Source organism: Zea mays, chromosome 7 (assembly GCF_902167145.1).
Source record: "Zea mays cultivar B73 chromosome 7, Zm-B73-REFERENCE-NAM-5.0, whole genome shotgun sequence".
NCBI classification, from domain to species: Eukaryota; Viridiplantae; Streptophyta; class Magnoliopsida; order Poales; family Poaceae; genus Zea; species Zea mays.
This window is the reverse complement of record NC_050102.1, coordinates 50,231,396-50,257,822: the sequence shown is the minus strand read 5'-3', so window position 1 is coordinate 50,257,822 and position 26,427 is coordinate 50,231,396. Positions and strand designations below refer to the sequence as shown.

General features: G+C 45.6%; 1 protein-coding gene across 4 annotated transcripts; it reads right to left on the bottom strand.

Moving 5' to 3' along the window:
* Positions 1-846: 846 nt before the first annotated feature.
* Positions 847-26,226, bottom strand: LOC100283163 (uncharacterized). Of its 4 annotated transcripts, none has more exons than NM_001156065.2 (9): positions 25,841-26,226; positions 25,326-25,546; positions 21,569-21,650; positions 20,635-20,775; positions 20,262-20,431; positions 2,006-2,267; positions 1,573-1,912; positions 1,332-1,373; positions 847-1,235 (listed from the first exon to the last, which is right to left on the bottom strand). In NM_001156065.2, the coding sequence occupies exons 2-9, from the start codon at positions 25,475-25,477 to the stop codon at positions 1,174-1,176; spliced, it is 1,251 nt and encodes a 416-aa protein (NP_001149537.1). In that variant the 5' UTR covers positions 25,478-25,546; positions 25,841-26,226; the 3' UTR covers positions 847-1,173. The 4 variants fall into 4 exon arrangements, with proteins under 4 accessions (NP_001149537.1, XP_035816488.1, XP_035816490.1 ...); XM_035960595.1 differs by having other exon boundaries at positions 892-1,235; positions 21,942-25,546; XM_035960597.1 differs by having other exon boundaries at positions 892-1,235; positions 1,332-1,405.
* Positions 26,227-26,427: the final 201 nt, after the last annotated feature.

Genomic DNA, 26,427 nt, shown 5'->3' with positions numbered 1-26,427 from the left:
GTAATGTTACAATAATAATTAGTTTTTAAGTTTATACATAATTATCCATTACATATTGTCGCTCAATCACCTCAATTTATGATCATGAGATTAGTAATATTTTTCACATTCTAAGCATGAGACATATATAACAATATGATCTCCAACCTCAATAAGCTATATGTATGTAGTATGTACCAGTGTTTTAAAGTCGCCAGACTAATCACGATTAGTCGGACTAATCATTAACCTAAAATTGACTAGGCCCACCGAAGTGATTAGACTGGCCAGAATTATAGTTGTCTGATTAGTCGACGAGTAATCACAATTAATCGTCCAATTTGGTGTGGATTGACTAAATTAGACGTGTTTTTAGATGGGCTTTTGGGATTAATGTGTGCAATGGTTGTGTGCTCTAGGCTGCCATTATTGCTGCATCTGTGAGCTTAGTAGCATAAGAACGCATCGCAAAGCCGCCCGTGCTGCCACGCACCCATTCTGCCGTTGCCGCCTGCAAGATACAGTTCCAAGCGATCACCCATGTGGCCATGTTGTCGCACTGCAGTGCCACCCACTTCCAGGTGGCCGCTCATGCTGCACTACTGCTGCCCCAGGCAATGCCCACAATATTCAAGGTTCAAGCATCATCGCCAGACCTAGCTCTTTTGTGTCCGTCTGCTTCAAGCACCGAAACAATGAGCTCGTCCTAAGATGTTGCTCTGCTTTTCTTGCATCAGGCTCAATTAGTATGACTTGAAAACAATGGTATACACTAATTTGGTGACCAGAGAAATGAAGAGAGGATCTATGGAAAAAGGAATTCTCTTGTTATTCAAAAACTAACAAAAACAAGAGGATTCCTCAATCCCCTTCGTTTCCCTAGTCACCAAACTAGGTCTAACAGTGCCAACATTCCACAAACTGTTTCTTTATAACATTCCACAAGCTCTGCTGGAATGGCAGTTAGTGCACGTGCGTCAATTGTATCTTATATGTTGTGTTTATAAATTCAAGTTGCACACAGCTCATGGCTAGCGTATCTTGCAAGTTACAATCCAAGGTGCAAAACACAATCAAGCCAATACAACCACCAGTGGGATGATAATCCACAAGTTTTCATGATCCGGTCGGCACTGCCAAGTGGTGGTCTCCATGCAGCGAAGCCCTGCAGACCGGGGATCCTCGTCACCTTGATCAATGGTGCCTATGCCGATCTTTCTCACGAGATGAATGCGAATTGTAGTAGTCAGCCCGGTCTGAAATCGTAACACGAAAGCAACATAAGAAACGCAAGTCCTGAATAGAACAGCTTGGGGACATCAACAGAGCCTGCTGCAAAAATACTAACATACCGCGTGATGAATGGCGCCTTGATTTCTCCTTGTCTGAGTGTCCTGCGTTCAAATTGCAATGACCAATGAGTCATCTGTGAGTAAATATGATCATTCAATTTTCAAATATCGAAACTCAACCCATCGAAAGTAATATGCAACTGCAGTTTAAATATGCTGAGTAAAGACAACCGTAAATGCTTCTTATTTTTTGACCGGAGGGAGTAAGATAACTAAAAATCTGATTGGTCCTCAGCAATACCTGAACTTCTTTCCCTAGAGCAGCGTCTCCGGTCCCTCTCACGATCAGACTCGCGACCCCTGCTATCACGATCAGAATCCCTACCCCTGGCATCACGTTCCCGCCCTCTTGATCTCTCTCTTTCTCGACTCCGGTCGACACCAGAATCAGACTTGTCATTTTTTGAGTTTGCCACCGGGTTTTCTTTTCCATCAAATTCAGCGGGCAATGGTTTACCTTCGTCATCACTTTTTTCCTTCACCTTGTTCAGTATAGTCTTAGCCACTGGATCCTTCTCCTGGCTAGAACTTGAGGGTACAGGGGTACCCTTATCGCTAGCAACAGCCCTTGCTGGACTTTCCTGAAGATGGATGCAAACAAAATCAGTTCTCGTTCTTTAAAAATAACTCTATGAGACTCAGTACGATTATTTTGGATGGTATCCTTTACTAACCTTTGAAGCCTGTAGATCAGAGATTCTCTTAACAGTAAAGGAATCGTTGTCTTTATATACTGGAATGTATTGGGCCTTGGGCAAGCTGTAGAGGTGAGCAAGAACCCTGCAAACTTCCTGAATTCCTGCTTCATCAGCATCAAAGACAGTCCACCACGGAGGATCTTCAGGAAGGGGAACCCGGTGTCTCCTAGCTGCAGCATACACAACTCCGCATGCTACTACTTCACTCTTAAATCGCACACACAGAGTTGTCCTTAAGCTGATATACAAAACATATATATAGTATGTTAGTACTTAGTACAAACAAAAATTAAACTGCAAAAGGAAAACACATGAAGCCTATATAATAATATGGAAAATGTGCAAGCTCCTGTTAAGGCCGATTAGGCCCAGGCCTACTGCCTATATATATTCTATAGTCCATAGGCACTAGTCATCAGTTGTTAATCCCAAGGTTAGTAACATGGTAACAAAGCAGGTTACGATTAGGGTTTTCTAATCCTTTTTTCAGCCACCGTCCCTTCCTGGCCGCCGTCGCGGCCCTTCCTGGTCGCCGTAGCGACATCGTCCAGGCCGGCTGTCGTCACGGCCCTTCCTGGCCGCCGTCACGGAGCCGTCGCGGAGCTTCCCGCCCGCCGTTGTGGGTTGCAGTTGCAGCACTTCCCGTCCCTCCTCCGTCCACTAGGAGTCTGCGTCGGTCAGTCCTCCTCTAGCGCCTCCTCCGTCTGCTAGGAGTTTGCGCCCGTGCCGGTCAGATCCGCTTCCTATAGTCCATAGGGACTGGTCATCAATTTTTAATCCAATGGTTAGTAACAGTTCCAAGGTCACTGACTACATTCAAAGCCCAAAAAGGATTGTGAATCTCCAATAGATAAAAATGTGCCATGGGAAAATGAATTTATAAGAAGTCACGGCGATAACTCTGCCTATGTTGTCTCAACATAGCCGATAAAGGAGGGTTGTGATAGGCTTGGTAAGCCAACGTTGAACTTAGTCATTCAAATGGAGACGAAACTCGAAAGAAATCTGTTGGGGCAAAACCCTCTTAGCAGCGCGCCACATTGGAACCTGGGTATCTCCTATATTAAAAGGTCACCCGGTTTGCTTGCACATGTGCTCCAAGCAACGTGCTCGTCAGCGCGGAGACCACGTCGCCCAAAACCAGTTGTCTCCTTCCCCGCTCTAGCAAACGCCCAGTCGCTCCGCATCGACCCCACCCCACCATGCTGACCGTCGTAGAAACCTCCCTGCTTGGCCTCAATGGACCGCATCCGACCCTCTGCGAGCGCCACCACCTCGGCCATGCACACAAACGTCGAGGCGGGCCCCCCAGTGCCACTTGACGTGCCAGCCCTCACCGACTCTGCGGGGTCGTGCGAAGAATATATCTATATTCCTGTGTTTTTGTCTATTTTAAAGCTCCTCTAAACCAAAACTTAAGCCTAAAAGCCCCAAACTAGAAGCACCAAGCACTCGGTTGGCCCATCTCCTGGTCCCCAACCTCGCCTCACACTCGTCGCGGTGGCCGCCACCCCACCCCACCCCCACACCATATATTGTGTCGACGATGGTGGGGGTGGCTTCAACGCGCCCTATACTGTTGTCGGTCCGCACCGCAACCCAGACGACGAAGAGGAGGACGACGTCCTAGAGGCATGGGAGCGCGCTTACGCCAACGAACAGTCATGGCAGTCACTGCAGAAGGATGATTTAGGCCTCCTCCGTCCCATCGACACCAAGACCCTCGTCCATGCACAATATTGTTGGCGCCTCCTCCGGTACGCCACAACTGCAGCTTCCCACATCCAAAAGGGGCTCATCCGCTACCTCTACATCGTCATATAGACCTCTCCCGGGTTCGTTCCCTTTGCTTCATCTCCTCTGTCGTTCGGCTAGCCACAACATCAAGCACCTAGCAAGCAAATTTTTGTTCAAAGTCAGTTTGGTTATTTTGTACCCAACAGACTGGTAGCAATATCGATTGTGCTAACTTGACGCTACCTTGTAATGGTGACCCCTTGTTCCGAGCGAGTTATGGCAGTGCTTACGGCCTTATGTCCTACACATTTGGTTCACTTAAGTTTTGACTTAAGGCATGAATGGAGTGGTGAGTCCTAGAATTGTGCCTTTTGCTTGTTACATATACCCGTAGGTTCATTTATAAGGTTGTGAAATGTTGTAGAGATGGTGTGTATCTGTATGAGCAATCCTGGTTTATTTGTCTGTAGAGCGATGTAGGTGATATGATCTGAATGGTTGTCCTTAATGTCGTCCGTTTAACCTCAAGCCTATCTTGACGATTACTCGATTAGCTTATTAGGCTTGTACGTTAAAAGGGTCATCCTATAATTGGAAGATGTGAGGCACATTTTAGAATCTAATGCTGATTTAGCAACTTTAAGTTTGAGGATGATTCAGGCCTCCACCGACTTTATCGACTCCGCTCGCTCGTAGGTGGTCTGTCGGCTGAATCGCTCCCTATATGGCCTCAAGCAGGCGCCACGGGCTTGGTAAAGTTGCTTCGCCTCCTACTTGGCCTCCATCGGCTTCGTCGAGGCCAAGTCATACACGTCCCTGTTCATCCTTCGACACGGCAATGACATCGTCTACCTCCTGCTCTATGTCGATGTCATCGTGCTCATGGCGTCCAATGCGCTCTCGTCTAGCGCACGATCGTCGCCCTTCAGCGCGAGTCCGCGATGAAGGACCTGGGGCCTCTCCACCTCTTCCTCGGGATCACCGCCGAGCGGCGGCCTCAGGGTCTCTTCCTCCACCAACGCCAGTACGCTCTCGACATCCTGGAGTGGGCTTGGCATGTCCGGCTGCAAGCCCTGATCCACGCCTGTCGAAACTCAGGCGAAGCTTTCCGAGGATGACGGGTCGTCGGTTGCCAACACAACGGCCTACCAGAGCTTCACCGGCACTCTCCAGTACATGACATTCTCACGGCCCAACATCGCCTACGTCGTCCAACGGGTGTGCCTTCACATGCACACACCCCGGGAGCCCCACCTTACCGCTCTCAAGGGGATTCTTCACTACCTCCACGGCTCCATCGACTATGGCCTTCTCCTTCGACCCTCACCGACGTCGGAGCTCGTGGTCCACCGACGCTGGCTGGGATGGCTGCCCCAACACGCGTCGATCCACATCCGGTTATGCAGTGTTCCTAGGCGCCAACCTCGTCTCTTGGGCCTCGAAGCGACAGCCCGTCATCCCCCGCTCTAGCGCTGAGGCCGAGTACCACGTTGTGGCCAACGGCGTTGCCGAGGCCTCCTGGCTCCGGCAGCTTCTGCGGGTGCTCCATAGCTCCCCTCGAGTGCTCCACCCTCGTCTATTGCGACAACGTCAACGTGATCTACCTCTCCACCAATCCCCTGCAGCATCAGCGCACGAAGCACGTGGAGATCGGCCTTCATTTCGTCCACGAGTGTGTCGCTGCCAGCGATGTTCGCGTTCTTAGCGTCACGACCACGTCGTAGTTTGCAGACAAGGGGATGCCGTCGAGTGTGTTCACTGAGTTTTGATCCAGTCTCAACATCTGTACAGGATAGAGTTGAGACTGCAGGGGGTGTTAGACTCCAATTTAGGGTTAGGCTTGGGTCCCCTTGTATTTACCTGATCACCCCTTTGTAATAGGCTTGATCCACCTAACTGCTCTTTATAATATACACCCAACCTGGGTTAGGGTTAGGGTTTTTCAATCATTCCAACTAAACTCAATAGAACAAGAGTTATCGGTGGTAAACAGGCAAACAGATAGAAGGTTTTAAATGATATGTGGGGCCACAAGAACATTGCAAAGATGAAAGTGCCTAGTAAAAACTGAATCACCTACAGAGATGATCGCAAGAATGTTCCTGTTGCCCACAATGATAGATGGAGTGGACGAGAGAGGTAGGTAAGAAGAAAGTATACTAGTGTTTGAAGTGGTGTCGTAGGAGGCACCAGAATCAGCAAACCATTCAGTCACAACGAGAGGAGTCAGGGTCATCGTGCTGAAGGAACCAACAAGGGACTGTTGATCCCACCCATTAGGCCACAGGTTCTAGGACAGAGCGGTGTGGGGTGGTAGTGGCAGAAGGAGTGGCTAAGGTACCGGTGGCATAGAGCTAAGATGGTCCAGGGGTTCCTCGACCAGGCATCGTCAGGTGAGCTAGCTGCGGTCGACACTGGGAAAGTCCACCGGGGACGGGACGGGCCACATGGAGATGTGGTCAGTCCACAAATTATAGACGGAGGAGCAAGGTGCGTCTTTCTAACCACCCCACCATCACGGTAGCCCTTCCACCGACCACCACCCCTAGACCTTGCATGCCCCCCAAGGCGGGTGGGGAGGCGTGGAGCCAAAGACAGGAGGAACAGACGAGCATGGTTGATTTTTTTGCAATTTAGACATTTTTTCGAAACAAATTGACGTTTGGACCTCAAGATAACTTAATGTCGTTTTGGACCCTTTTCTCGGCGCCATAGCCCGTGGCGCCGAGTTAACACAGCTCGGCGCCACAGTCTATGGCGCCGATGTACTGGCCACGCTGGCGTGTGCGGGCTAATCTGGCAGCTAACGTGGCAGACCTCGGCGCCACAAATCTTGGCACCGAGGTCCTAATCTATGCAACTGCAGTACAGCGGTCAGCCTGGACGACTGCATTGGTATTGTACACTACACTAGAGCACAGTTACGCAACAGTTGATGACGATGCTACAACATGGAGTAGGTGCCTTGTCTTTAAAAGCGTCTTGGTGCTGTTGCTCTGATTTGACGTGACAATATTTGCAAGGCCGCAGTCCTGGTACTAGCACTCTAGCAGATATGTGGCTATTGCATGGAGGATATATATATATGCATGTGCATGCATGCAAATGATAATCCGGATGTATCATCGATTGGCCGACCGGAAGGTACATTAATTGTAAGTGTTTATTACTGATTAGTAGTAGTGCATATAATTTATATCCACTCATCAACGGGAACACGAGGGTGTTGCTACTAGCTAGTTGTAACGGTAATTCCACACGCATGCATGACATGACACTGCTTTAGCTCATCTGGTAGCCATCCCGCATTGTTTGAAGTGCACATCATGGAGTTCGGCGCCATGAATCATGGCGCCGAGCTCCGCCACATAAGCGCCAGCACAGCAGGAGAGTCTAGCGCATCAGCCAGCTCAACGCCATAGTCTATGGCGCCGAGCAAAGGGTCTAGAAACGACACTAAGTCATCCAGAGGTCCAAACGTGAATTTTTTTCCGAAAAAGGATTAAATTGCAAAAAGTTCGGCGAGCATGGCAACGAGCCCCCCATGGTAAGAGTGGAAGAAGACAGGCGCGAGATCTATCCCCTTAGGTGGAGCTATAGAGAGCGGTAGTCACTTTGAGGCGAGGAGGCGGTCCCTTGGTGAGCTCCTCGAAAATGAGGTTGTTGTGTACCTTGTGGAAAGACGAGAACGGGACCTTGTGGATTGGTGCGGTGTCGATGAGGGTATGGTCATCCACGACGTAGCACTGAAGGGTGAGGATGAGGTTATGCCAGCAGGCATAGGTGAAGCCAAGTCGAGGATGACGAGAACCAAAGAACATGTGTTCTAGACACCCGGCGCTTGGGCGTGGAGATTGGCGACGACGGCGGTCTCATACGTTGAAACAGGCGCGACCCCATGGGGCTCTAGAAGAGGCTCGAGGTCGAAGTAGGGAGAGCCAAGCAGGTGCCGCTCAATCTCGACAAGCTGACTAGCAAGCATACCGGCAACAGTGTGTTCGTGCACTCAGGCGAGAGAAGTGATGCATTTGCGCTCCTGAGCAGTAGCCACAGCAGCTGTGGCAATCATAAGGGCCGCAGCGAGGGTGGATTGGGTAGCGTAACATCAAGCAGTGGGAGGGGGCCGACGAAGGCGTGAATTGGAGACCTAGGGTAAAGGGAGAGCGTCAAGGGAGGGAGCAACTAGCAGGACGCCCAAGAGCATGCCGACAAGGGGGGCCGACAGGAGCAAGGCCCAAGCCAGCCATGCCTAGGCCGACAGGGGCCAGGCAGTGTTCGGCGGCATCCAAGCCACTGGGGTTTGGCCGGGTGACCCCGCAGGTGATAGGGGCGATATGGATAAGGGCATTGACAGCAGGGGCCCTAGTGACCTCGATGAGCTCACCAACAGGGGCCTAGGCGGGCGTGCCTACGTGGAGAGGAGGGGACAGGTGCTGCCCCAACAAGCGCGCCAGTGAGGGCATAGGCGGGCGTCGACAGCCACAATGAAGAGGGAAGTGGGGACGGCGACGGGGGTGGCTAGGGAGGGCGGTCGAGGAGGCGACAACTGTCACCCAACTTAGGAGAGGAATGGGAAAGGGAGCGGAGATAAGCAGAAGGAGGAAATCCATCCATGGCCTCAGGCGCTGTCAGCAACTACTAAGGCCGGTGGCGGCTACTGGGGGATGCCAGGCATCGAGCGGCCAAGGAGGCGACGGCTAGGGGAGGATGAGGGTGAGGGGAGGAGAGAAAGGAATCTAGCTTCATATATATATCAAGTACATGGGCTAAGCCCTAGGCCCATTACATTTTGATATGAAAGAGAAGAGGCAATCCAACGATTTGTACCATAACATGAGTGTGGATAACACACAGAAGTGCAAGGTAGCAAACAAGACCGCAAAGAAAGTTGTAAGTGTGGCAAAGGGTAGGGGACCAATGTTTGAGTATGAAGGAACAAGAGGACACATATACAATGGTTAAGGTCCATGAGAGGAAGACAAGGGACTTGAACCAAGCTAAGTGCATTAAGAATGAAATGAAATGCCTCTTGGTGAAGGATGGGATCAAACAGAGATAAGTATTTTGACAAATTGTTCAATGAAGAGAATAGGCACACGACCTTCTGGCTGGATGACTCTTTTGATGACACCAATAGATGTTTTGTGCATAAGATCCAAGGATCTGAGGTTAGAGAGGCATTGAAAAGGATGAAATGGGTAAGGCGACGAACCCTAATTGTAGCATAATTGAGGTATGAAGATGCCTTGGAGACATAGCTATACTATGGTTGACCAAGTTGTTCGATCATATCTTCTGATCGAACAAGATGCCTAACAAGTAGAGAATTATAATGGTATCGATCTACAAGGATAAGGGATATATCCAAAGTTGTATTAATTCTCGAGGAATTAAGTTGATGAGCCATACTATGGAGCTATGGGAGAGAGTTATCGAGCATCTTTTAAAAGGAATAACGAGGATCTCTATAAACTAATTTGGTTTCATGCTCAAAAGTTCAATCATGGAAGCCATTTTCTTAATAAGACAAGTGATGTAGTAGTATAGGGAGCGCAAGAAAGACCTACACGTGGTTTTCATGACTTGGAGAAGACTTATGACAATTCGGTTACCATTTTAGGTCGGAATTTACGAATTCACAATTCGGAATTTACCGAAAATATTAACTAGCCCAGCCCAAGTTCCAAATCTCCAGACTCGTTAAGACTCATGGGCTCATGGCTCAGCAGTCCACCACAGGTTGTTCACCCACCGGCCACCGGGGTTGTGTCCTAGGCTCCTAGCCTCAAGCCTCCTGGAGTCCTGGGCTCACCGCTCACGACCATCAGGCACTTAGGTAGGTCGGGCGTTCGCGTCTCCACTCGGTTGTCAACAACAGAGAGGAACAGAGTCAGAGGAGAGACTAGATGTGAGGCCGAGGGAGCCGAGCGAGGCTATCTGGTGGAGGCGTCGTGGAGGGTTTCACAGCCGCTGGCCCGCCGGACTCCACTCGCACCTCACCGGCAGCCGTCGTACATCGACTCCACAGGTTAACAAGTACATCCTAGCTCCCAGCTCCTCCGTCCGCCATCGTCATTGTCGATTAGCTGTCGCATTTATCCCTCACTGACTCGCCATCTACCCTCATAGCCTCATCCTCCCTTCTCGGTCTGTCGATCTACTCACTCTGTCTCAGTGTCTCACTGGCCAATGACGGTTTGATTGAACCTACTTAACAGCAACCATGAACATCCTTAAAAGTGTGCTACAGCTATCTGTTCTATGTTCTTAGCACGTTTTGATTGAGCCTACTTTACTTCATAATTGCAAGTTAAGCACACATGTGACATGTCAGTTTATATGTATTTTCCAGTGCTTTTTCAGTGCTTTTTATATGTATTTTTAGAGGAGCAGATTGTTCAACTAAAATTACAATTACTGTGCTCTCTTGCAACCAGCATACATGTGACATGTCAGTTCATCTGCAGTTCTGCACCTAGAAGCAATGTCCATTTAATTGAAGTCCACAAGAACTAATTGTGAAATGCATATGAGGTAGTGCCACTATTTATTCAATGTCGCAATTTTTATTTGCAGGTAGAAACTGTGATCTGCTCTTATGGCTAGTGAAGGTGAAGCTTCACCTCCACGGAAGCGTATGTTGTTGGAGTTGCCTAGTGAACATCAAAGTCAGAACTTGGCATCCTCACCTCATGCAAATACAAGTCAACCTTTTGGTGTGTCCGCATCATCATCAACACCTGCTGCAACATCTCATGAACAAGGTGCAAATTCAGAAGAAGGAATTAATTTGGATCAGGATGATCCTTCAAAGGTGAAGCAAGCAAAGAAGTCCACTTCAAATGTTTGGCAGTATTTTGAGAAGTATGAGGTTGTCGTAGAGGAGAATGGCAAATCTGTGAAGCAAGTTTGGGCCAAATGCAAGTTCTCCATGTATGGTCTACTTTAGACCTCTTTATTCTATCTTCTTAATTTATAAAGGGGCGCAGTTCTCCTAGGCGTTTTCGAGAAAAAAAAGTTTAGGCCAAATGAAAGTATCCGGGATGCAAAAGCAAGACTAGCAAAGTAGGGCTGAAAGCAGTAGAGGAACAACTGCATTTTGGTCTCATTTGAAAAATTATCATAAGATTATGAGGGGGCAACAGGAGCTCAAGGCAGAAAAGGATCATGGCACAAGTATATGCATTGTCCAGCCATATAAATATGATGAAGAAATCAGTTTGAGAACAGTCCGCACCCGCAGGAAAGGAAAGAATAAGATTGAGATGAGCTGAGATAAGGCTAGAGAATAAGATTGAGATGAGAGAATTGTGGAGAGCTCAAGGCAGAAAAGGATCATGGCACAAGTATATGCATTGTCCAGCCATATAAATATGATGAAGAAATCAGTTTGAGAAAGTTTTATACAGCTATTATCATGCATGAGTATCCATTTAACATTGTTGAGCATGAATACTTTGTGGAATTCATTAAATCATTGAAGCCTACCTTTCCTATGATGTCACGTGTCACTATTAGAAAAGAAATAATGGAATTCTACTTGCATGAAAAGGATGTGTTGTATAAGTATTTCAAAATCCTCAATTGTCGCATGAGTGCTACTATGGACATGTGGACATCAAACGAGAATAAAGGCTACATGTGTGTCACGGTACATTGGGTAGATGATGATTGGGAAATACATAAGAGAATTTTCAATTTCCTCCATGTTCCGGGTCGGCATAGTGGTGAGAATATGTCTCTTATCCTTAGTTCATGCCTATTGAAATGGTTTATAGAGAAGAAAATGTTTTCTTTAACCTTGGACAATGCTTCTGCAAATGAAGTTGTTGTGAAAGAGGTTATTCTAGAGCTCAACAAGCACAATCCTTTAATCTATGGTGGATTGTTCTTTCATATTAGATGTCCCAATCATATTTTGAACTTGGTTGCAAAAGATGGTACGAGTGTGATGGCATCGTCTATTAAGAACATTAGAGCATTTGTGCTAGCTATTAAGGGGTCTCCATTGCAATGGGAGGAGAATGTGCTACTGAATGTGGTGTGGACACAAAGGTTGGGCTCTCTCGATGTTGCTACTAGGTGGAATTCAACATATTGCATGTTGAGGGATGCACTACATTATAGGGCTGCTTTTGAAAGGCTTGTGTCATATGAACGTAGCAGGTATGAGAAAATTGCACCTTCCTTTGAAGAATGGGATTTGGCAAAGACTCTTTTACCATGTTTGAGAAAGTTATTTGACTTGACTGAGTTATTTTCTGGTACATTATATCCCACTACCAACTTGTTTTTAAAGGGTTTTGTCAGATTAAGTTTTTACTTGTTGATTGGTGTGATAGCATCCATCCCACTTAGTAACATCTAACATGGCAAACACTATGATGGTCAAGTTTGACTAGTACTGGAATAAAGTCAAATATTGCTCTTGCTGTGGCTACTGGCTAGTGTCCTTGATCCTAGATACAAGAGGAAAATTGTAGAATTTTACTTGAAGAAGGTGTACCCATATACATATCAAACTGAACTGGATAAATTTAATGGTGTCATGAAAAAGATGTATCAATACTATGTCTCTACTACACCCTCAACATCATCTGTTGCACCTTCCTCAACTTCAGCAGTTGACATGATTAAGTCAAGTATCGATGAAGAGCTAGATAGCTACATATTTGATGGACAAGGTCATGATGATTCTATTGACACAAGTGACTTAGAAAAATATTTGGCAGATCCAATACTAAAGGTTGGTAAAAATAATCAACACATTTTTGACATATTAGCATGGTGGAAAGCACACAAAAAAGAATATCCTCTCTTGGGCCAGCTTGCTCGTGATGTCTTAGTTATGCAAGTGTCAACAGTAGTTACAGAATCTGCTTTTAGTGTTGGTGGTCGTGTACTTGATCCATTTCGTACTCGCCTTGACCCTACCATGGTAGAACCGTAGAAGCACTGGCCTGCACCAAAGATTGGATAGCTGGAGCAAGAAAAGGTTATATAGCAGTACCTTATATTTATTTACAATTTAATTAGTCATTAGTTCATTACTCTTTTACTAATGCACTAATGGATATTCCCAGGTTCCAAGACTAAGAGTGTTGCTATTTCTAATATGGTTTATGAAATGGAGGAACTTGAGGCTCTTGCAAGAAATCTTTCATTTGAGGTTAATTTACCTTCATTTTCTATTCTATTTTGGTGCATAAAACATTAGCTATGCTTTAACTGTATATTTCTTTAACAAAATGTAGGATGAAGATCTAGATGATGATCATGATGACGGACCTGAGGCATCGTTGTAAGCTTGTTGATGAAGATCTTGTTAGAGTACCCGTTAGGGTTCTGGGTGTTTCCTGTGTAATTACCCTCTCGCCCCTACTGTGATGGGTCTGGCCTAACTACCGAGTCTATTAATACAATTCCCAACCCTACTCAGGGATTAGGGTTTCCCATATGGTATAGAGCCAGTTTCGTTTTTCTTTCCTCCCCATTCCCCAACCAGCCGCCGACAGTCGTTCCCCCTCCCCCCCACAGTGTCGGCCACCACCTCCAGCAGTCGCCCCTCCTCCCCCCGCGTTGCCGGCCACCTGCAATGGCAGCCCCGCCCCTTCCCCCTGCCGGGCGAACCCCGCCCTGCCCGTGGCCCACCCGGCCGCTGTCGCGGCTGCTGTAGCCCAGAAGGCGCGCGCCGCGCCGCCCTGGACGCGGCGGTCGCCGCTATGGCCTCGCCTGCGCGCAGCGCGCCAAGCGCAGCTTCCGTCGCCCTCACCGTTGCCGGCCTCGGCCCCCACAGCGAGCTCGCCATTGGAGGGGCCCCTACATCGTCGATCTCAGGCCGCTCCCCAATACTACCCTCGTTGCCCCTATTGTAATTACCCTCTTGGGTGTTAGAGTACCTGTTAGGGTTTTGGGTGTTTCCTGTGTAATTACCCTCTTGCCCCTATTGTAATGGGTCTGGCCCAAGTACCGAGTCTATTAGTACAGTTCCCAACCACACTCAGGGGTTAGGGTTTCCCACAGATCTAGATGATGATAATGTACCATGAATGCTATGAATGTTTCTTATTGTACTTGCTCCATAATGATTTGTGACCTTGCGAACTTGGGACTCGTGGACTTGTGGCTTTGTGAACTTTGTGATGAACTTGTTATATTGTGTACTTGTGATCTTTGTGATCAACGTGTCATATTGTGAACTTGTGATCTGTGTGATCAATTTGTTATATTGCGAACTTGTCATCTTTGTGATCAACATGTTATATTGTGAACTTGGGATCTTTGTGATCAACATGTTATCTTGTGAACTTGTGATCTTTGTGATCAACTTGTTATATTGTGAATTGTGAATTTGTGGTCTTTGTGATATTTGTAAACTTTGTTGTACTGTGAACTTATTATATTGAGATATTTTTATATTGATCTAGTTACTGATTGTATTTAAGGTTCTGACCGACCGGTACCGATGTATTTTCCGTACCGAACTTTCAATTCCGATGTTTCCAAAATACTGATATCTTTTCTGTTTCCAGAGTTACCATTTTTGATAAAAAATATGAAAACGGTAACGATTTTAGTGTTTTCCAACTGTTTTCACCCCTAGCCTTGGTGATGGATGAGGTCACAAGGAACATACAAGCTCTGTTCTTAAGGCGTCGCCTAGGCGTCCGGGCGGTGGTCTAACGTAAGGATGAAAACGGGACGGATACAGCCGGATATAGGGTCATCCCGTATCCTACCCTAATGTATTTCTCTCGGATACGGGACCGGATACGGGTAGTTAAGATTCGGGACGGATACAGGACTGGGTAATAATCCGGGCGAGTAAGGAACGGATAACGGATACTACTCGGATAGTTACCGGCTAGTTGTCGGGTAGTTCGTACCGATGATATTAATTGCTCAACCATCCAACAAACACATAAATTAAGCAATACATAATCATGTATATGATAAATCAAATGTAGGAAAGGAAACCGATTAAATTGGTAGCATCCAGTTCAAAGTTACTAATCACAAGGACATTGTAGAAACAACACCACAATATTAAAAATTCATAAAATATTCTAGTTTCACTCAAAAATTGCAAATAAGTTACAAAAACTAATAAACATTTTATACAAAGATAACCCAAGCCCTCATATGTAAATGATAAAGTAAAGTACTGATTATGTTGAAACTTTGATACTTACAGTAATTTCACATGTAACTCATACAAATAAGTTAAAATGGAATGGAAGAAACGCGGGCATCTTCTAGATCTTATAATCCAAACATTTTTTATGGTTATATATCGACATATGTTGTGCCTCCGTAAAATTTTACGATTTTTTGCGGTTATTTATGTATTATTAATTTCTTGTCATAGAAAAATCATCAAAATACATTTAAATTCATAAAATATTGTAGCGTCGACCGAAAATTACAAATAAGTTAGTAATACTAATAAATAGTCTATAAAAAGATAACCGTAAGTTCCCACATGGAGATAAGCTTAAGCCCCCCACATAAAAATGATAAAGTATATTAATTTGATATAAATTTGGACATTATTTCAATGATTTTGGCCTAAAGATGTGTTTAAACAAAAAAATTATGTACTACAAAGTTATAGATCTCTTCGAGCTCTACAATTTTCATATAAACTTTATCTTCATCCGATTTCATATGTAAAAGTTGTGATTTTATAACTATTTTATGCAGAAAAAGAAAAAACGGGTACCCGAATTCCGGGTACCCGTATCCGACCCGAATATTCAGGTATTTACCGGGTAATACTCGCTCCGTATCCGACCCGAATCCAAAGCTGCAGTATCCGGGTATTACCCGTATCCGTCCCGAATATAAAATACCTGAATCCGTATCCGAGAAAATGGGTATTTGCAATATCCGTATCCGGTACCCGACGGGTATACCTGACCCGTTTTCACCCCTAGTCTAACGCCTAGGCGCCTTGCCCGCCTACCTCGCCTAGGCGTCGCCTAGGCGTCGCTTAGGCGTCCAGGCGGTGCTCCAATGCCTTGGACCGCCTTACCGCTTTAAAAACCATCCATACAAGGGAATATCCCTTGATGTATGTTTTTTTGCGGATGATGTAGTGCTAGTTGATAGAAGTCAAGCAACAGTAAACAGGAAACTAAAGTTATGGCAGAAGAATCTAGAGTCCAAAGGTTTTAGACTCAGTACAACTAAAACCAAATACTCCCTCAATTCTTTCTTATTTGTCGTGTTTTAGTTCAAAAATGAACTAGTCGGCGACAAATATTCGAGAACGGAGGTAATATATGAGATGTGACTTCGATACTACTACACTACACATGAGGAAGGAGATGTTAGTTTGGAAGGTCAAGTAGTTCCCAGAAAGGATAACTTTCGGTATTTAGTATTAATGCTACGGAGGAGATACTGATAAACATGTTAGCCAGAAAATCGAAGCAGAGTGGATGAAGTGGCGTGGTGGTGTTCTATGTGACAAGCGGGTACCACAGAAGCTAAAAGACAAGTTATAAGATGGTGAAAAGACATACTGTGTTGTATGGTGCAGAATGTTAGCCTACAAAAAGACATGTTCAGCAGATAAGTGCTACGAAAATACATATATTGTGTTTGATTCGTGGCCATACAATAAGGAATCGAGTCCAGAACGATGATATATGTGATAGGCTAGGGGTAGCACCAACCACCAACTGAAGAAAAGCTTGTCTAATGTTGATTGAGATGGTTTGGACATGTCTAATGAAAACCTCTAGAGGCACCTGTGCATAGTGGGGATCCTAAGGCGTGATAGTAAAAGAAGGGAGGCAAGGGGTAAAGGCCAAAGTTGACAGGGGAAGAGGCAGTAAAAGGAGACTTGAAAAGAACAAAGGTTTAGCCTTGCACAGGAGTGCATGAAAAACAACTATCCACATGCCTGAATCTTGACTTAAGGCTTATTTTGGGTTTCAACTCTAACCTACCCATACTTGCTTGGGACTAAAAGGCTTTGTTGTTGTTGAAAGAAGCAATGGCAATGTGATGACATGTGGACCAATTTTTGTAGTCTTGTATTATAATTTTTTGTTTGCAATTTTCACTCTCTGCTCATGATTCAAATATGTCTAGGCCATATTGTCTTTAAAAAGCTGACATATTGTCTTTAAAAAGCCCATCGCTTGCAGGTTTGGGTTCATTTTCCTCTATTTATTTCTTTATTAGCCCTTTATAGTTGCCTGTGTTGATATATTTGTAATGCTCAACTGATGGTTACAAACTTTACGAGGGTTGCAAATAATAACTAATCAATAGATCCACTTGCCCAAACAAACACAATGCAGCATAAATTGAAAACAAAAGGGCTCATTTCTATTTCATGGGAAAAGATATCAGTGAAAGAAGTCCTCCAATACATAAACCAAAAGACAATATTGCATGCATGGGCAGTCATACAGGGGGTGACATGGATCCAAGGCCAGTGGGGTCGTGGCCTGAACATCCCCTTTTCCACCCTAAAAATTTCTAGTCCAAGTCGAGGTACCCCTAGGCATGGCCCAACATTTCCACTCCCAAGTGGCCAAGTCCCACCTGGCTAGCCGACTGAATCAAAGGGCCCAAGGCAGCAGGCTCCCTACACGTACGGGGTGTGACCTGGCATGTCCCTTCTCTTGCTCTCTATTCTCATCCCCTCTCCCAAATTAAAATCAGAAGCCCTATCCAAATAGGAATCAGAACCCGGCGCATGGCGGTGTGTCAGACCAGGCAACAGCATGAAAAATCAGAGCAGGGACAGCTGTCCTACTACTGCTGGACATGAATCAACGGGGGACCGGGGGGGGGGGGGGGGGGGGGGGGGGGGGTCGGGTAGACACCGGCCACAGCAACGCAACCAGACGTTGCACTGTCGTAACGTGGACAGGGCACTGCAAGCTCAGCAACCAGTTCATTGGCAGCATCACAGCCACCAGAGGCAGCCATGCAACTGGCACTCCAATGTCCAGTCTCCAGCAAGACAGCATAGAACCTGTTTGTTTCGGCCTTTTTCTGACGAGCTTTTTAAAGAATTTTGCTATAGGGAGAATTTTAGAATCGTGGGGATTAGATGAAGGGGTCCATAAGGTTTAGGATCTAGGAAGTGACGGGTTCCTTCTATCGCTACGATTCGGTCGATTGTGTGTTCACGTTGATTTTGGATGATTTTCAACTAAGCGATTCTCATAGAAGCGTGCTGAAAAGTTGGGTGTTTGGCAATCCGCAGTAGCTTATGGCGGCCAGAATCAGCAAAATAGCTGAAACAAACAGGACCATGATCAGGTGAATTCCCCATCCGTCCATTCTCAAATCCCAATTTCCATTTAATGTTCAATTCCCCATGAATAATTATATATTTTTTTCAATTTGTATAGAGTTGCAAGATGAAGAGGACCAATGCATTAGAAACCGTTTTTTCTCCTGCTATGCCAATTATTAAATCGATGTCACAAAACCAACCTTCTGCTCCAGCAAAATCAGAGTTAGAGGTAGAAGATATGAGAGACGAGGATAAACCATTAATCATCATTAGTTAGTTATTTTATCACTTCCATGTTTCCATCAAGTATATTGTGGGATTAATGATGGGGATTTCAATATATCATATAAAAATATGCATTTATGCCTTAGTTTTGTTATATATGAGTATTTGACCCGGTGCAAGTGATTTACACACTTAGTGGTCCTAGGCATGAAAATTGACCACACTTAGTGGTTGTAGGCCCATTGGAGATAGGGCTAGGGATAAGATTAGATATCTTGCTTAGGCATCAAGTAAGCCTCTCTATATAGCGAGTGGAGATATATCGATCAAGTCAAGAGAGAAGAATAGCAATCTATTAGGGTTAGTCCACTTCTATCCCTGCCCTTGTGGTGCAGCTCTTAGTGACAGGGAACGGGGAACGATGGCGCGTTCCGCGTTCCCGGAATTTCGTCCCGAAACGAGGAACGAGAATGAAGGGGAACACTACAAGAAACGCTCGCGGAACGTCGTTTATGGAAGATAGGAACGCTTACCTTAGGAAGTCGCGCCGCCGCGCTTGGACGCTGGGACGCGCTGGGACGATGCGTCGTCTGGCCGCCGCGCTTGGCCGCCGCGCTTGGGACGCGCTGGGACGATGCGTGCGTCGTCTGGCCGCCGCGCTTGGGACGCGCTGGGACGATGCGGGCGTTGTCTGGCCGTCGCGCTGGGACGCTGCCGTCGTCGCCGCGCTGGGAATTAACTGGGGAAGAGGGAATCGACACCGTTCGCGCAGTGGGGAAGACCGGAAGAGGAAGAGGAATCGCGCAGTGGGTAGAAGAGGAGTTGGATCTGAAATGCGACACCGCGTGGTGGGGAATAGGAAGAGGAATCGCGCAGTGGGGAAGAGGAAGACTGGAAGAGGAATCGCGCAGGTGGGAGAAGAGCAGTCGCACTCGCGCTCGCGCAGTGGAGGTGTCGCACAGAGGTCGCGGCGCAGTGGAGGAGTCGCGCAGTGGAGGTTGCGGCGCAGTGGAGGAGTCGCTCAGTGGAGGTTTGAGGGAGCAATTTAATGCTTTTATTATGAAGAAGGGAATGTTTGTGCTGCCACCCGTTCAATTGGATGCATTTACCGTGGAGCCGATTGAATGGTGGGTAAGTTATGGTTCTGAAACTCCAGATTTAGCTGAGGTTGCAAAAAAGTTTTATCTCAGCCCATCAGCAGTTCATCGGCCGAGAGAATTTGGAGCACATTCAGCCATATCCATAACACCAAGCGCAATAGGATGAACACTACCACTGCAGATAAATTAGTCTTCATTCACTCCAATTTGCGACTTTTGTCAAGATCAACAGATGGCTACAAACATGGCGCACATGCTAAATGGGACATTGATCCAGAAGACTCTTCTATCTAGGCTTTGCAAGAAAGTGATTATCGTTACCGTTATATATATATATATATATATATATATATATATATATATATATATATATATATATATATATATATATATATATATATATATATATAAGCTAAGACACTGACTTATCATTATCAGGATCCCATCATTATCAATTATATATACATATATTATATATTATGTACGTGTCATTGCTTGTTTCAATTATGCATCGTTCTCTACTCCATTACAATCGTTCCCTAACTGTGTTCCTAAATCGTTGGGAACACGTTCCACGCATCGAATGAACGTGGATCAGCTGTATACCCCTCAACGTTCCATGTTGCTTTAACAGACGTACCGCGTTCCTCGTTCCCGTTCCTCGTTCCCAACGTTCCGGGAACCTTGTCACTAAGGTGCAGCTAACATTGCATTTAACTAAAATTCATACTGAACTGATGTATCAAAAATTCAAAATCACAATCAACTTAAAGTGAAACATGCAAAAATATTAGTTCCTACATGCCCCAAAAATAAACAATAAGCAGATCAGATTACAGTCCACAACTGCAACAATAATTTTAGTTGCAATAAAATTGATAATCTCATAATGTGGAATCAGAAGTACCTATCATTGGCAAGGTTCCATGCCTCTTGAGTAAGCTCAGGAGGGGCTTCAAGTGTTGCAAGGTAGTTTGATATGAACTTATGGGGGTGCTCGACATGGCAAATAAACCCCATCTCCTTCAACAGATGCCGTTCTGTCCGTATCAGGTCATGCCTCAGTTCCGAATATTTCTGTAACAAATGTTAGAATCACACCGCTTGTTCAGCATAACCATCAGATACTTCTACCAACTACATACTAAGATACACCTACAGAAAAATGAGAAAACCAACAGTAGCGAAGATTCTAACTTTTTTCATGGTATAAAGTCAAGCATGTGCTGATGTTTTACAAGAAAAGAAACTGAAATGATGTTGAGTTGAAGAAAATATACCTTTGAAAAAACATCTAAAAATTCAATTGGCAAGTTTTCTCTCCTACATTCCATTCTGTGGAAGACAAATATAATATGCCTTGATTTCCTGGGACTCTCCTCCAACTTCCCTGCCAGCCAAACACAGCTAGCAGCAACTCTCTGCAAAGATAAAAAGGACCATTAGTTTCACTCACAGAAGACCAAGAATCATAGTTATTAAGGTGGCAAGGCGAGGTAAGGCGACCGACCCCCTTTTTATCTTTTAAGCGATAAGGCGTAAGGCGAGGCGACAACTTAATAATATATAAAAATAGACAATAAAAATAAAATATATAGAAATATAGTCTCAAGTAGATGTATTATACTAGCAAATAAGGTCCAGTCAGTCCAGGAAGCTCATATACCAGCCCAGCAGCCCACTTAGCCCATCAAAATTAGGTTACCCACCCCACACCTGCCAGCCACTTCTTTCCCTTCTCTCCCATTCGCTCCCTAGCCTGGCTCTTCTCCCCCACCACCAGCAGCCCAGCACTTAGCTCGCTGCTGCCAGCAGCCCAGCACTCAGCTCGTCGCTGCCAGGCACCAGCACTGCTCTGGGCACGGGCGCCCCCTCACCTCTTCCCTCCTCTCTATCATGTAGCCAGATTACTCTGCGCGGGCGCCGCACGCCTTCCAGGCCACCGGCCGCCAGCAAACGGCGCTGCCCCGCCGGCGCGGCCACTCGGACGCCCCCTCACGACCGCCTTTCCCTCCCTAACGCGGGTGCCAGCGGGCAGAGCCCTCTCTCCCACTCACATTTCGCTCGCCTTAGGCGCTGGGTAAGGCGAGGCGGACGCCTTGTCTCGACCGAGCGCTTTACCGCCTAGGCAACGCTTAAGCGTCGCTTTGGGGACGCCTTAATAACTATGCTAAGAATGCCTCAATGAGAATAACTGCAGATAAAGATATTTACCTTTGCACTAAATCGAACAAATGATTTCTTGCAGTAAAAGCGATGGAACAATACTTGTGCCGTGGCCATCACTGCTTGTGGTCTTTGTTGATCAAGAATACACAAAATACATAATTTTTAATAAATAAATGCAAAAGAAAATAAAATTTTAAGAAAATGAGGTCCAGTTATGTTCGAAATTGCAAGGGAAAGTCACAATCTCCTAACAAGAATTAGAAATTGTTAGTAAAATAATTGTAAATAACACTAAAACATTTAATATCATGAAAAAATGGTGTGCCAATCATTGTGATAATCTCAACTTACATAATGCAGATAGAGTTTTTTTTTGCTTCAGCATATCATTTATCTCTACTAACTATTAAGTGCTTACTGTAGACCGCCCCCGCCCCTCCTCCGCTCGCCCGACCTCCGGAAATCTCGCCTCCGCAAACCCCGGCGCGTCCCCGAGCAAGCTGTTGATTTTCTACTCCCCCACCGCAATCCGTCCGTCGTGGCTCCGAGCAATCCCGAGCAAGCCCTACCTGAACCCGCACATGCCGCTCTCCCAGCTCCGACGGGCGCCATTCTAGGATGCGCGATCCTCACCCATTGATTTCTACAAAAAAAAGGGTGACAATGCATTTCGACAAAAGGATTTTACTACTGCCATTGATTTCTATTCCCAGGTTTAATGTGTTCTGCTCTTCTATTTTATATGGATGTCACATAGATACTGGAGTTGCATGATTGGATGTGATTAGAGTCATAGGTTCAATGTCTTCCAATATGATCCCTAATATATTAAGGCACTAATGGAAAACAGCTCTGGGTTATATACGCTAAAAATATTGCTGTTAGAACAGGTATATTGCATATCAATGTATTTTATCATAATACTTCGCATCTCAATGTATTTTACCATTACATATTGACTCCGTAGCAACGCACGGGCATACACCTAGTAAGTTTATAACAGAGGTTCATCTATGCTGCTTTCTGTAGTTTTAGATCAAATAGAAGATGGCATCAAATCTCTATATTCTTCAGTCCTCCTTTTCTTTTTAATTTTTTATATTTTTACTGTTATTAAACAGGATGAAGGGCGGGCCTGGTGCAGTGGTAGAGTCTACCGTCTGTAACCGGAAGGTCCCGGGTTTGAGCCCCAGCCTCTGCATATTATGCGGGTAAGGCTTGGCACTTAAAGATACCCTTCTCCAGACCCCACACAGTGCGGGAAGCCTACGGCACTGGGTACGCCCTTTTACTGTTATCAAACAGGATGAACCAAAGATAATATAATAATGACAAGAAGAGTAAAAGAGTAGTAACATATACACGCTATTATTTACTAAAAGTATCCTAACACATGCAAGTACTGTATTCAATTGACAAGGAAATCATGTACCTAATAGATGTACATAATCAATAATGCTCCATCTCCCTATCATTCCACCCAACAAAAAAATGCACATTGCAGAATTGGTTTATAACAACATCATAATGACCTCGGAAGAAGCTAACTCTACAACTAAAACAACCTTTGGAGAAACAAATCCAAAGGTAGCCAAAATTCATCATGTCACAAGTTACCACGTGCCACCAAGAGTTTCTTAATCCTTAATTAAGAAAGAAACCTGCTATTATTTATCTGCTACAGTAGGTTAGCCAGAGAATTCAAAATGGAAACACCTTATTGATACATAACAGTAAAGAACCCACACACACACACACTGTTCTTAAGGCGTCGCCTAGGCATCCAGGTGGTGGTCCAACGCCTAGGCGCCTTGCCCGCCTATGTCGCCTAGGCGCCCAGGCGGTGGTCCACCCTATAAGGTGCTCTGAGGAGACTATCTTGGATGTCCAGCATAAATATTGTTATGAAGCAGTAAGGCGAGACAAGGCGTTGGACCACCGCCTGGGCGCCTAGACGCCTTACTGCCCCTGGTGCGTTGAACCAGAATTCATAACAATACCCATAAATCCAATATCTACCCTATAAGGTGCTCTGAGGAGACTATCTTGGATGTCCAGCATATGTTGCCTTGTGATATTGCCTCCTTCCCCTGCAAATATCTGGGCCTCCCTCTATCACTTCATAGATTATCAAACCAACAACTCTGGCCCCTGGTGGATAAGATTGCTGATAGATTACCTAACTGGAAGGCTGACTTATTAAATAGGGTAGGGAGAAGAATTCTAGTGCAACAAGTTCTCACTGGGATGTCTGTTTATACTGCTATGGCTATTGATTTCCCTATGTGGGTCATTAAGGAAATTGACAAGATAAGGAAAGGTTTCTTATGGAGAAGCAGAAGAGAGGTTAAAGGAGGGCATTGCATGGTGGCTTGGGGAAAAGTGTGTAGACCCTTGAACTTTGGAGGTCTGGGAATTTCCAGCCTCCCTGAACTCTGTTGGGCACTTAGGATGAGATGGCTATGGCTGCAAAGGACCGACCCTACCTGTCTCTGGAATAATCTTCCTGTTCATGTCCCAAGCAAAGCTAAAGCCTTCTTCTCTTCTGTACTTGTCACAGAAATTGGTGATGGTGCTAACACTTACTTTTGGAGTGACAAGTGGATTAATGCCAGAAGTGTATCTGATATTGCTCCAAGGCTCCTCTTGACTTTTCCAAAAAGAATTGTTTCTAAAAGAACTGTTCGCGAGGCCCTAACTAATAGAAGATGGGTCTCTGATATCAAAGGTGCCTTGACCTGGGGAGCTCTGGTAGATTACCTACATCTCTGGAATGCCATAATTGATGTTGTGCTGCAACCTAATTCTGAGGATAAGCATATCTTTTCAATTGCTTCTAATGGGCAGTATTCTACAAGCTCGGCTTATAAGGGTTTTTTCACTGACTCTATTGGTTTTGAGCATTACAAAATGGTCTGGAAATCTTGGGCACCTCCTAAGTGTCGGTTCTTCCTTTGGCTGGTGGCTCATAATACGTGCTGGACTGCAGACAGACTGGAAAAAAGAGGACTGAATCATCCTCCAAGATGCCCTCTTTGTGACCAAGAGCCTGAAACCATCAACCATCTTTTGGTTTCTTGTTGCTTTTCCAGATTATATTGGTACATCACTCTTCGGAAATTTGGGCTCCACAATCTTGCCCCTCTCCAGGATGACACAAACTTCCTGCAGTGGTGGAAACGTATTGCTGATATTGTGTCAGACATGACCAAGAAGGGGGTAAATTCACTTTGATTCTGAGAGCCTGGATGATCTGGAAGTTCAGAAACAGAGTGGTGTTTGACGCCCCCCCCCCATATATCACTACAATCTTAGAGGCCACTGCTGAGGAAAGGGAGAAATGGATGGTTGCAGGAGCTAAGGGTCTTTCCTTTTTAGCTGCTCCCAGTACCAATGTCTGAGATAAGTAGTACCTTTTAGTTGTGTATGGATTGTTTCCTTTATGCTTGTTTCTGGCCTCCATAAGGAGGTCTTGTATTCGGGTCCTTTCTGACCCTTTTTCTTCCTACCTAATAAAATGAGGCGCAGTTCTCCTGCGTTTTTCGAGAAAAAAAACCATGCACACACCTACTGACCAAAATTCCTTAATCCTAAGCGTAATCAATAGAACTACTACTGACAGAAAACATGTACCCTAGAAATCACACTGGAGAGAACTCGATTAATAATAAGTCGCCACACATAAGCTAATTAACAAAAACCCTAGGAACCTTGAGAAGCCCCTAAATGGTTTAATGACAGGATTTGGACATAGGAAGCTAGATTGGCGAGAGGATGTGAAGAACTGCAGCAAAAAGGATACAGCCTGAGGAGGATGCCGCTCTCCTGGATGAGGTCACAGCCATAGACGCGGAGCGCAGTCTCGGTGGCCTCGTCGATCCCATCCTTCCGTGATGGCGAGTCACGGAGCTGCTCATCTGTCAGGTAGAACGTGTCGATCGCCGTGTATATCATCCTCTAGCCTCTACTAGGGTGGCCTCACCGCCCCCAATGGCGGACCCAGGATTTGAAACAAGGGTAGTCCTAGTCAAAAAAAAAGTATATGCAATAAGGTAAAAAATAAAATATTGCTATACATGACTACAAATTAACCAAATTGATTCTATTAAGTTTGATTCCACGACAAGAAATTTCATTCAATTCTATGCTCTGATTTCATTCACAAGAACAAATCCCTAGCCAATAATAATGAATCACACACCAATTTCACACATACACAATCTCTAAATCCAAATTTATAGTCCAGTGCTTACTGTCAAACCCTAGGGTATGAGATTTCGGATTTGTGAAAGCTCAGAACTTCAAAAACACACTCACTGATTCACCGGTCCACGGGCGCTGGCGCGCTGCTCTGCAGCTTGGGGCACCCGGAGGCCGACTTCGGCTGTGCGCAGCCTGATCGGTGCCCCGGCACCCCAACGGATGTGCCGAACAGGCTCGGCAACGGCGACTAGCGCCAGGCGAGGCGGCGGCGGGCGGTGGGCGGCTCGGCCTCGGTGCTTGAGGGACTCGCTGGTGAAGTCCTCCGAGTCGCCGTCCGCCTCACGGTCAAGTGTCACAGACTCGCAGCCTCCGGGCCTCGAGGAGACGAGGACGGGACAGAGGCCTCGCCGTCGCACGGAGTCGCGCTAGGACTCGGGACGGGGGACATGCGCTTGTTTCAGTTCTTATTTTCCTGTACGTGCTAAAAGATTGAAAATGTTGACTGCTAAAAAGTTTTTGGGCCAAATTATAGTAGTGTTAGGGGGCCCGGTCATAGGATTTTGAGTTTGAAGGTCTCATGTAACTAATCGCGATGGACACTATGATATAATATATGCGCTAATTTTACATGTACAATAAAAACAAATATATTGATATATTTAATTAACATGTTAGATCTAAAATAACAATATATTTGTATC

Bases quoted from the DNA above. Each gene is read 5' to 3' on its own strand.
- LOC100283163 (XM_035960595.1), bottom strand. From the start codon at position 22,192: ATGCATTGTCACCCTTTTTTTTGTAGAAATCAATGGGTGAGGATCGCG. The intron at 1,374-1,572 runs GTATTGCTGAGG...ATTTGAACGCAG, and splicing joins CTCTAGGGAAAGAAGTTCAG to GACACTCAGACAAGGAGAAA. The intron at 1,236-1,331 runs GTATGTTAGTAT...TTACGATTTCAG, and splicing joins AAGGCGCCATTCATCACGCG to ACCGGGCTGACTACTACAAT.